Consider the following 11,916-nt stretch of genomic DNA (forward strand, 5'->3'; position numbering starts at 1 on the left):
ATCAGAATGAGCCCACGCTATTTCAAGTATTAAGACATGTGAAACAATAGAATTATTGGATACATTTGACTGAAACTACGGTAGACTCTTAATAAATGGAAGCACCTAAATCCTCCAGACATCATTAACAAAATAAAAAACACAGTGACCACAATGCTTTGCGTTGTACAAATTTAGATAAACAACTTCTTGTTCAACATATATATATATTTGTTTTATCTCTTTAATCGCAGGCTGCGGGATCTCAGTGAAGGTATTTATTTTTTTTATTTGCTTGGTATCTGAACATAATTTATTTCTTTATTTTCCTCCTTATGTGCGTTTTCTCACTTTCTCTGCCTTCATTTTGCTGTCAGGCATCTTTCCCCAGGATGAGTATCCAGAGGAAGTCTCCACAGATGAGGATGATGACATGTTTGGCAGCAGAAAGAAGATGAAGAAAGGTAGAAGTATCAAAGGGGAATCAGGTAAGAATCGTAAGGTAAAGGCGCATTATCACATGAACAATGTGCAGGCTTGGGGAGGACGTGCAAAGCTACCACGCTTTTCGTATATTAAGGCAAACCCACGTGAGCAAGCATGTGATGATGGTGGCAAGTAGGCATGGGCTGGTTACCAGTTTCAAGGTATACCACGGTATGAGAAAGTCACAGTTTCAAAACCACTAAAGTTATTTGTCATACCCTTCCTGCGGTATGAGAGAAAGTGGTGGTGGGTACTATGTGGAAATACTTTTTCACGTCCCGTGTTGTACCTTGCAGTCGGAACTGGGCTTCGATGTGTTGCAACTGCAGGCTGGTGCCGTGTTGCCAAAAGTCAGGCATAGATAGCATCAGCGTTAGCTGCCTCATTAGTATTGAGCAGCACCAGTACGGCCGAGCTGTTGTTGGTTAACAGATTACTCATGTCGAGGGTCACCAAATGTGGAGATATGATTCAGAACGAGATAGAAGTGGAGAATTAGTGGTATAAACACTTTACTCTCCACTGAACAACAAGCAACATGCCGATCGGCATCCACTTCTGTATTATGCCCTGCCATGATGGTGGGCAGAATCCAGAAACTATGCATTGAAAACATGTCCTCGGCACACTGCTCAGCTATTAATTGCTCTTCAAGATGGTCCAAAAGCAGGGGTGGAGCTACGGGGGTGGCTGTGGCCACCCCAATGTAAAATTTCTGGCTCCGCCATTGCAAGCGATACGGGGACAGTTTTATCCCAATAGCGATTTTCTTTCTTAACAGCATGTACCGTCGTCATTGTTCTAAAGCTAACAGCTTAAATGCATGAAAGCACAATCCAGGTTTAAGCCCTAAATATGCCCCACACACCTATTAAACACCTTTTAAAACATATTATAAAATGTAGGGGTACACGCCACTAATGAATGATACTGAAAGTTAAATCGGAGTCACAGTCTAGCCTTTAGCCCGGTCGTCAGGCTACCACTTAGGGTTGTGAATGATAAACCGCTACCACCGGATATCCAGTTTGACAAGCGAGAGATACGGCTGCATCGGTAGCAACCGCCTCAATCGGTGAGAATCAGCCATAAATCCTTAGAGGAGTGAAGACGTGTTTTCTTTGGAAAAAAGATTTATTTTTGGAGGGAAAAAGAATCGACCAAACGTCCGTGAATTAAACCCATTAACTAATGGATTCATCAATGTAATAAGAGAAACATTTTCTATTCTTCTTCAGGGAAAAAAAAATCTAAACCTAAGCAAATGGAGGACTCAAGTAAAGATGGCATGGAACCGATAGAGCCTGTTATGATCAAAAAGCAAAAGAGGAAGAAAAAGAAATCATGTCGTGATGGATGTGCAAGCGGGGATCTAAATGCAAGGACCTCCAAAGTGGAGCACACTGAAGATCCAACTCAAAGTAAGATTGACTTCAGCGAGTCTGCAGACGAGGCAACGATGCAGCCATCTGTTTCTGCATTGGACAAACCAAATTGTTGCATAACAAACAAGAATCAGCTGAAGAAGAAGAAGAAGAAGAAGAAGAAAAAGAGGACCGTATCGGAGCTTAAACTGGAAGAGCGAGGGGAGCATCCGACTTGCACTACTCAGGAAGTTGGTACAGGAACCGCAGGGCAAGAGAGCTCCTTAAAAGCCAGCCTGGTGTCTTCAAGCAAGACGGACACAAAATTGAAATCACAAAGTGACACGGTGGAAGGTCTAGTAAACTGTGGAATGTCAGAAAACAATGAAAGTGAACCCCAGGCTAAAAAGCCTGCCAAGAGGAAAAAGAGGGGCCTGAAAGTCAAAGAGTTAGAGGGTGACTCACAGCTAAGCAAAATGCAGTTTCTATCAATACCACGTGATAATGCCACAGATGAAGGCACAGTCATGAAGAATGATGCTACCCCCTCGACTAACAAACAAAAGAGAGAGGAACTTAACGCCGATAAAGCCCCAAGTTATGAATCTGCTACAAAGACAGAGCTCACAATATTGAGTGAGGATGTGTCCCAACAACCCACAGCAGTATGTCATAAAAACAAGGCAAAGACAAACAAGCAAGAACCAATCATGGAGAATACGGGTCACACAACTGAGGAAAAGACACCCGAACTTTTACTTTCCACGAGTCAAAGTCCTGCCAATGCAAGTGCATCTACAAAGAAGAAAAGGCGAAGGACCCGAAATAAATTGAAAGCTGCAGTTCAAGTGGAAAAGGAAGTCACAGTGTCGCAGTTGTCCTCTGACCGTCACATGGGAACTTCTATGAAGAAGAAAAATGAGCTCCCGTCAGCCCAGGTGAAAGACGTCCAAGATGAAACCCAGTTCCTTTTGAAGTGCAGCGCAGATGATGAGCCCATAGTGGGTGATGAGGCATCCTCATCCTCTGAGAAGCAAAGCAAGAAGAAGAAAAGGAAAATACCGGTGGTGTTTGAGTTTGAAGCTGATGAGCTTGAGACTGCCACACCAGTCAACAGCATTGCAAACAGAGCAGCTGGTGTCCAGAAGATAAGCGTGAGTATTAAAGGCCAAATATTCCATGACTGACATGATTGATTTGTGATATTTGTCAGATCACCTGCCCATGTACTGTATATCTGAAAACATTTCTCCACTTTAGGGACTTGATGGCTTATGTACACCTGTGGTTGCAAATAAGACACCAAAGTCGAAGGTGAAGACATCATCATGTGACTTTGTCACATTTCAGGCAAAAGGCAAAGTTCCAACACCACTCTTCTACAGGGCCAAACGAAGCCCAAAAAACACACAACTTGGCACTAAGGTATATCTTTAACCTTTTAAAACCACCGGACCTCGGTACTGGGGGGGCTGTTGGGTTGTTGAGTCTATCATAAGTAAAAAGCTAAACGTAACTGCATTTCGGAAATTAGAAGACTTATTCAAATCAAAATGTTGAAAGCAAGTGAACAGTTTGAGTAATTTCATAAAAACAAACACTAATGCCACAAACTTAGCTTGGCTAACACTAACACTTAGCCATTCCACTTGTCAAAGTATAACTGGATGGAATTTTTGCAGCCTATTTTAACCAGAATACAATACCAGGATGCATGGGTAGAAACCGTAGCTGAGGATATCTGCAACAATTGCTCAGCTCCTTGTTAGAGGACAGCAAGTTAAAAAAAAAAGTACTGAAACATTGAACAGTTGGACATGTGCATTCAACATTTAAGAGAAGGTCAAATTAAGCCATGTTTGATCGCATAAATATGCTCACAGCTGATCAGCATTATCGACCTGAAATTGATCACGCTCAAATAATTGCTATCGCTAGTGTTTGCTTACATATGCTGTAAAATTCATTATTCCCCCCCCCAACCAGCCATTGATCCTGTTTTTTTGCTTTGTTGTTTCCATAGATAAGTCAAACTCCCACAATGGATTCCAAGAAGGTGACCTTCCATCTAAAGAATAATAAAACAGCTGGTAAGAAACTGGTCAAACGAACCACATTCAACAATCTTTAACTGCACACACACACCTTGAATTAATACATTAATTTGGTTCGTTTTGTGGATGTAGGGGTTCTGTTTACAACCCTTGTTGTTTTGATTACAACAAATATCAGAAAATTAACATTAATATCAAGGCTGCCAAAATGAATGCAATTAATCCATTTTAATTTACTTGCATGAGTAATTTGATGAACAAAGTAAACTGTGACTCAAAATCCCACATTTCAAATCATGGCTCGAATTGTTGCTCCAAGAATATCTGGCAGCGAACTAGCTCCATCAAGGTGGACGGCTCGCAATAACATACTGTACAAAAAAAACAAAAACAAAGACAGTTGATCCACATTCAGGAGGGAGTTTTCATTTCACCAAAGCACTTCCCTTTCAAAGTGCATTAGTTGGTGATTCCTTAGTTCGTAAAACCCTCAGAACGACGGGCCTTGGTAAGTCTTATCTTTACTTCGAGGGATATACGAAAGTGAAAGGAGGAAGTTGCCGCGCAGCTCAAAATGGTGGCGTGCATGCTGTGTGCTCATACTGTAGCGTCCCAACAGAGACGGAGACGCTGGAGAATTTATTGACCCTACTGGTTATTTTCGGCTGTAATCGGCCCCAAAAACAATACGCAAATCCGACATCATCATTGCGACACAACGTCTGCTACATGTGCACCAAACACAGCGCACACTTCCTTGCCCGTGGTCTTCGAGCCATAATTTTACTTCATATATTGATATTATTTGTTGTGCGGATATACCGTTTTTTTTATTTTTCTCTGAGGTCGTACTGCTCTTCTTCAGTTTGTTTTCATTGTATGTGATTTTAGCTGTTTGTAAATGTACCCGTATGGCAAATTTCATTATGATAGAATTTAGGAATAAAGGGCTCGTGTCACTTCCGGTTAAAGACAATGGAAGCCTCCTGCTTGAGCACCGCACTCACTGACCACAAGTACAGTATTGCTTTTTCCCTCAGCTTGAATATTGCCTGGCTTGAGTAAAGTGATTCATTGGCATCCACTGAGGTGCTCTGGCACCCCCTGGAGGAGGCGGCCTCCCACTGTTGAACGGTGTTGACGTACTGTATATTGTAGTGTTTTTGGTATCAGGTTTGAGTCAGGTTTGCTTGATGACTTGCCCTAGGGGTGTCTTAAACCTCATTTACACTTGCACGCATTTTGTCCATTTTGTGGCTCACATATACGCACCGCAACCTATGCCTAAAACAAAGTGGGCGGTGTGTATCAAAGCGTGTTTCATTCACATGAATGGGTTGACTTTTCCACCACCTTTCGGAGCGAGTCGAGGGGAATTCCCAAGTAATTTCTGTAGCCTCTTGATCGTCCTTGTGAATTTCTGTTAATAAGTGATCATACTGCCCAAAGTGATAACTTTCAGTCAGCAATGCCCTCTCCCACACTGGCCATGCCTTTGTTTTCCTAGTTTATTGCCTCCTTCCTGCTCTTTGCACATTCCCTTTCTGCAGCTGCGGAATAATCTAGATTTATCTTTCTTTTTTGCATGAGCTTCTTCTCTGAAATAGAGGAATTAAGCTTGTGTGACTTTTGGAGAGACTGACATGAAAACTCATATCGCTCTTCTCAACGAGCAGCGGGTGCTACTGTGGGCCCCTTACTCAAGTGAAGTGACAGAAGTTCTAATATGTTGTTCTAATCTTGTAAACATATTTGTTTCATTTTTCATGTTTTTTTTAACTTTCTTTTTGTCTCTTTCACATTATTCCCCCCTCAAACAGCATCCACTACAGTTGCGCGTGTGTCGTGGCCAATTTTGCAAATGACATCAATTTGAAATCAGAGATTTTAAACTTTTGCAGCCTGACTTGGAACGGTCTGCTTACCTCTTTTTATGTTACAGAGTTCAGGAAGACTGATCGCAGCCTGTTACTGAGCCCAGAGGGGTCATCGAAAGTGCCCTTTGACCCAGAACAGAAACCTAAGTCTGGGGTCTTAAAGTCTTCTCCCAAGCCACTCTCCACCAGCATCAAGAAGACCCCCATTGCCAACCGGAAGAGGGGTCTCAGTACTCCAAATAGCACACCTAAAAAAAGACGGCCCTCGGCAGCAGACTTTTTTTGAAACCCTACATTTCTTATACTGTGGATACACACGGAAACTTGGAAACTTGAAACTGTTGCGACAAAACCTCTGATGGTAAAGATTGGTCATGTAAAAATGAGTGTGTGCTGACTTTTGGCATGTCTGACATTGAACGTCAGGCTTTTTATGTTGACATGTCAACAAAATAAAAGGGTTTATTTTGTCTGTACTGTGCAAAAGAATTCAGACAGGAGCCAAACTTTACTAAAGGACAATTTTAAGCCATAAGAACATGGCAATACTTCAAATGTGCTAGTATGTGTCCTATGCAGCTTTTTGCTTGACTTGCACTCATGAAGTCCCTTGGTGACGTATTTCATTATTGTCCGACGTGTATTGGCCCTCAGCATATTGTAAAAATACAGGTAATCGTTGAGATATTACACTAATTTGCTTTTCGTCACCCATACACGAAGCTAAGATGTGGATGTTTTGTTCAAAAAGTTTAGTGTTGATCTACAGTGGATTGGTTATAGCGTCTTTATAGTACAAAATGATCAACGTGGCCCCTCCTGCATCGTTTATATTTCTGTGCGTGGCCCTAGACGGAGAAGGTTTTGACACTGATTGACATATCGGACGCATTTTGGAGTGGTTGTCATGTGGCCAACCCAGAATATGGCTTCCCCAAAATGGCAGCGTGTCAGGTATGCTAGGTCATTTATAAAAGCTTATTTTTTGCCATTAAAGCTAATTTAAAATCGATGTAACAATTCTAATGCCTTAATAGGTTGCCACATATTACAATTCAACTGTTCTTACTGTAATAATCCCCGCAATAAATCACTGTTGCAATTGTTTTAAATGCGTCTGTGGTATATCCCATTATTTTCTTTGAAATGGATCTGCATTGTTTTGGGTTATTTTAGCGTTGCTTGCTAGAGTAGCAACATGAACAGTGTTGATAACAGTGAGACGTCTCATACGAGGCGTACAGATTGGTGCTACTGATGCCGTGGTTCAAGGTTGACAGGCACATTTTACCGGGTACACTTGCTCCATTTCACCGAATGATGGGGAAGGGAGGAGGTGCTGTAGACAAGACCCTTTTATATTCCACGCATTTTTGAAAGCGGCGCTTTATTTTTCATCTTGACGCGTTTTGTTTGTGGAACCAGGGCGGGACACATCACACAATCGACGATCTCTGATTGTGCTTGCGATATTAACGTAGTACAGACTAGATGAGGAGGCAAAGCCAAGGTAAGTGCTGTATAGTTTTACTCAAAAAGCTAACCGTTCGTGAGTAAGTCGACGGTTCGACGATGTGTCGTTCCCGCTTGTTGGCTAGTAATGTGCGTGTGTACACACACTACCCGGGAAAAATGTAACTTAAAACGTGTTCGTATGAACAGCACGAAAAGTCTATAAAATATATGTGAATTCAATTATATAATAGAATAGAATGCCTCCTATTGTGACTATACACATGTACAATGAGATTTGCAGGAAGGATCCTTCTCGCTGTTTACATATCTGCACGCGTGCAGATGTGTAAATATTAAAATGGAGAAAAAATATATATACACGGTATTCACGGCATAGGATAAATAACAGTATAAGAAAGAAACAGATAAAGAATAAAGTAATATGTTAATGGATATGCAATAATTGAGTAAAGAAGTCAAACATGAGCTATATTGATATGAGCTAATATTGTTTGCATCCATGCAAACAAGCAAATGATGTTTCCAGGGGAGAAGAACGCTGAACGTCAGTGTGTGATATCATTACACACTCAAAGACACACACTTCTTCTGAACACGTCATGTTTTTAGTGATGAATAATATTTAATTTTTGTTATTTTTACTTTTATGTTTATTATTTTATTATCTTATTAAATGAGAAGGCATTAACTGCCATCTATTATATTTATTAGTTTAATTGTTCATAGTTATTTCATTGCCTGCTGATTTTTAATGGTTACCCTCTTACAAATATCACAAAAAAATTTACGGGATAAAAACTTTTTTGTGTGTTTTTTCTCTGCAAAAATATGTCATTTTATTCTTTTTTTCCAGAAAACCCATCTTATTCAGTGTACAGTGTTCCCTCGCTCTATCGCGGTTCACCTTTCTAGGATTCGCTGTTTTGTGGAACTTTTTTAGTGCTTCTTTTTTATTACAATGTACGAATGCTGTTACAGGCCGACTCTGGCCCTTTAAGAAGAACTGCATTATGGGAAGTTGAGTGTTTGTCTCTCTCTTCGCTCTCTCATCTGTCCTGCACCGCCCATTGTTTTCTGCGTCCTGATTGGCTGTAGACCATTGTCAGTCAATCACCTTTGTACCGCCCCGCCGTGTCTCCTGTTGCTTACTTGCTAGCTTGTAAATGAATCTTCTGTTCGAAGGAGGACTCCAACAATGTGTTTTAACATGGATACAAAAACGTTACGGTAGCGGAACGGTGCCAGGACGAAAAGCTACGGTCACATGAGTGAAATACACGTGAGTGACATAATTTCTTGTGTCCATAGGTTGATCATTAAATTTCAAACAAAGGTTTGAACTTTTTTGAGAGTGTTCAAGCAAGAGAGAAATGCGAGAAAATGTTATAGCCTGTCTGAGAAAAGTGTATAAAGCTTATGGTGAGGGGTTTGACAGCCTTAAAACATTTAATAATTGTACAAAAAAATGAAGTTGGCTACTTCGCGGATTTCACTTATTGCGGGCTACTGTGGGAACCTATCCCCCGCGATAAACGAGGGAACACTGTACTCAGATTTAAATACACCTCACGGTGATACTTGGACACGTCATCAGTGATAAACCCGGGGTCATAGGGTGTTTCGGGTCTTTAATCATCAGACACCCTCGCCCGGGCGACCCAACCGGGATTGATCAGACCCCGGCTTGTGTCCAAGTAGCGCACCACGGATCCCCCCTATCGTCTGCAGCACAGCTGCTGCATCCTTCAGGGAGCTGTCCAAGATTTTGCCCAGGCTCTTGACAGGTTTTTCGGTCACCGTTGGAATGAGTACTCGAGTATTTATTTAAATGTTATTTTTACTCTTTTTAATTTGAATTTATTTCTGTCCAGCACTTTGGTCAACTGGAGTGGTTTTAAATATGCGATACTACAACACATGTTGACGTAAACTGACCCATTTTTCACACAAATGACCCCTTTGGGGCTCAAATTTTATGTTAACAAAAGCAGTCGACCGTGTATGTCGACGTGGGCTTTTTAATAATAACAACAGGGTACGGAACACACGGATGGGTTGTCGTTCCAGCGACTGAAAGCAGTTCCACTGTATTCTCTTGCAGGTTTCTGTGCAATGCTGTTTACAATCTCTACGCCAGACCACGCCTGCGTAAAATGTTAGAGGAACGTTTCTTCCCTTTACCGTCTCTTCTCGTGCTCTATGTGGCATTTCAGGCTGCGTACTGTAAGTATTAGCATTAGCATATACAGCTTGCTCTTCACCTCCTTCCTGTAGTCCTCCTTTGCCTGTTTCAGGCACTTGTTCAGCCCATTCAGCTCATCATTGGGGATCAAGTCTGGTTACTAGTGACACCTGGTGGCCAGTGTAGTACAGGTCATCAACGCCTTGTGTTGCCTTAAACCAGGGGTGTGCAAAGTGCGGCCCGCGACTGCTTTTTTACTAGCCCTCGGCACGTTCTAAAAATACGATTAAACAACATTTAAAAAGCAACAGCAAAAACGGGAAAAAAGCAGTAATTTTACAAGAATAAAGACAAAACTTTAAGGTAGTGAAGTCATTATATTAACAGAAAAAAACTGCATAACGTTCAAATATTATAGGAAATAAAGTTGTAACATAAGAAACAAACCAAACAAAGAATTAAGTTGAAATTTGAGGAAAATTAGGTTGGGTAAATGCTATAATGTTATGATAATAAAGTCAAAATATGAAGAGAACAAGTCATATTAGTATGAGAAAAAATCGTAGAATGTTGATATATTTGTCAAATTTAAAAAAAACAGTCAAAAAGGAGAAACAGTTCAAAATAATAATATCATCACTGATAAAATGAATAAATATATTTTATATGTGTAAATATATACTGCTCAAAAAAATTAAAGGAACACTTCGAAAACACATCAGATCTAAACTGGGGGAAAAATGATCTTGAATATCTTTCCTAACAATAATTGGGTGATGTATTAGTAACAAAATGATGCCACATAATTTGATAGAAATGAAAATGATCACCCTATAGAGGGGGGAAATCAAAGACACCCCAAAATGAAAGTGAAAAAATGATGCAGCAGACTGGTCCATTTTGCCAAAATGTCATTGTAGCAACTCAAAATGATTCTCAGTAGTTTGTGTGGCCCCCACGTGCTTGTACGCATGCCTGACACCGTCGGGGCATGCTCCTAATGAGACTACGGATGGTGTCCTGGGGGATCTCCTCCCAGATCTGGACCAGGGCATCCATGAGCTCCTGGACAGTCTGAGGAGCAACCTGGCGGCGCCGGATGGACCCAAACATAATGTCCCAGAGGTGTTCTATTGGGTTTAGGTCAGGTGAACGTGGGGGCCAGTCAATGGTATCAATTCCTTCATCCTCCAGGAACTACCTGCATACACTAGCCACATGAGGTCGGGCATTGTTGTGAACCAGGAGGAACCCAGGTCCCACTGCACCAGCGTAGGTTCTGACAATGGGTCCAATGATTTCATCCAGATACCTAATAGCAGTCAGGTTGCCATTATCTAACCTGTAGAGGTTTGTGCGTCCTTCCAGGGATATGCCTCCCCAGACCATCACTGACCCACCACCAAAGCGGTCATGCTGAATGATGTTGCAGGCAGCATAACGTTCTCCACGGCATCTCCAGACCCTTTCACGTCTGTCGCATGTGCTCAGGTTGAACTTGCTCTCATCAGGGAAGAGCACAGGGCACCAGTGGTGTAGTTGCCAATTCTGGTGGTTTATGGCAAATGCCAATCGAGCTCTACGGTGCTGGGCAGTGAGCACAGGGCCCACTACAGGACGTCGGGCCCTCAGGCCACCCTCATGGAGCCTGTTTCTGATTGTTTGGTCAGAAACATTCACACCAGTGGCCTGCTGGAGGTCATTTTGTAGGGCTCTGGCAGTGCTCATCCTGTTCCTCCGTGCACAAAGGAGCCGATACCGATCCTGCTGAGGGTTGAAGAACCTTCTACGGCCCTGTCCAGCTCTCCTGGAATCTCCTCCATGCGTCCAGGTACCGCAGTGATGCCCTGGTCCAGATCTGGAAGGAGATCCCCCAGGACACCATCCGTAGTGTCATTAGGAGCATGCCCCGACGTTGTCAGGCATGCGTACAAGCACGTGGGGGCCACACAAACTACTGAGAATCATTTTGAGTTGCAACAATGACATTTTAGCAAAATGGACCACTGGTCCATTTCTGCATCATTTTTTCACTTTCATTTTTGGGGTGTCTTTGATTTCCCCCCTCTATAGGGTGATCATTTTCATTTCTATCAAATGATGTGGCATCATTTTGTTACTAATACATCACCCACTTATTATCAGGAAAGATATTCAAGATCATTTTTCCCCCAGTTTGGATCTGATGTGTTTTCAAAGTGTTCCTTTAATTTTTTTGAGCAGTATATATATATACATTATATTAACTATTTTGTTTGGGTTGGTTTTTAAAAAATATATAAAAGCGGCCCCCGCATCTTTTGATTTTTCAGTATGCAGCCTTCAGTGGAAATGGTTTGGACACCTCTGCATTAAACAGTATTTGTATTTTAGTTCATTTTGAACATTTTTATGCTTGAAAATGCTTAATTTAGGCCAAGAAAATGTAACATTTGGTTAAATATGCATTTTTGGACTAATAATAGGCCGTAGTCAACCACGAAACGGCAATCATTTAT

General features: G+C 41.6%; 1 protein-coding gene across 1 annotated transcript in view; it reads left to right on the forward strand.

Moving 5' to 3' along the window:
* The window catches only part of LOC129188025 (ribosomal RNA processing protein 1 homolog B-like), a 15,536-nt gene extending 8,670 nt beyond the window's left edge, over positions 1 to 6,866 (forward strand). Inside the window, exons 11-16 of the mRNA XM_054787981.1 lie at positions 234 to 253; positions 357 to 467; positions 1,704 to 2,983; positions 3,090 to 3,254; positions 3,853 to 3,919; positions 5,826 to 6,866. Of these exons, the coding sequence (XP_054643956.1) occupies positions 234 to 253; positions 357 to 467; positions 1,704 to 2,983; positions 3,090 to 3,254; positions 3,853 to 3,919; positions 5,826 to 6,046 (1,864 nt within the window). The 3' untranslated portion in view covers positions 6,047 to 6,866. The remainder of the gene's footprint in view (positions 1 to 233; positions 254 to 356; positions 468 to 1,703; positions 2,984 to 3,089; positions 3,255 to 3,852; positions 3,920 to 5,825) is intronic.
* Positions 6,867 to 11,916: the final 5,050 nt, after the last annotated feature.

The sequence above is a fragment of the Dunckerocampus dactyliophorus genome, chromosome 9, assembly GCF_027744805.1.
Source record: "Dunckerocampus dactyliophorus isolate RoL2022-P2 chromosome 9, RoL_Ddac_1.1, whole genome shotgun sequence".
Lineage (NCBI taxonomy): Eukaryota > Metazoa > Chordata > Actinopteri > Syngnathiformes > Syngnathidae > Dunckerocampus > Dunckerocampus dactyliophorus.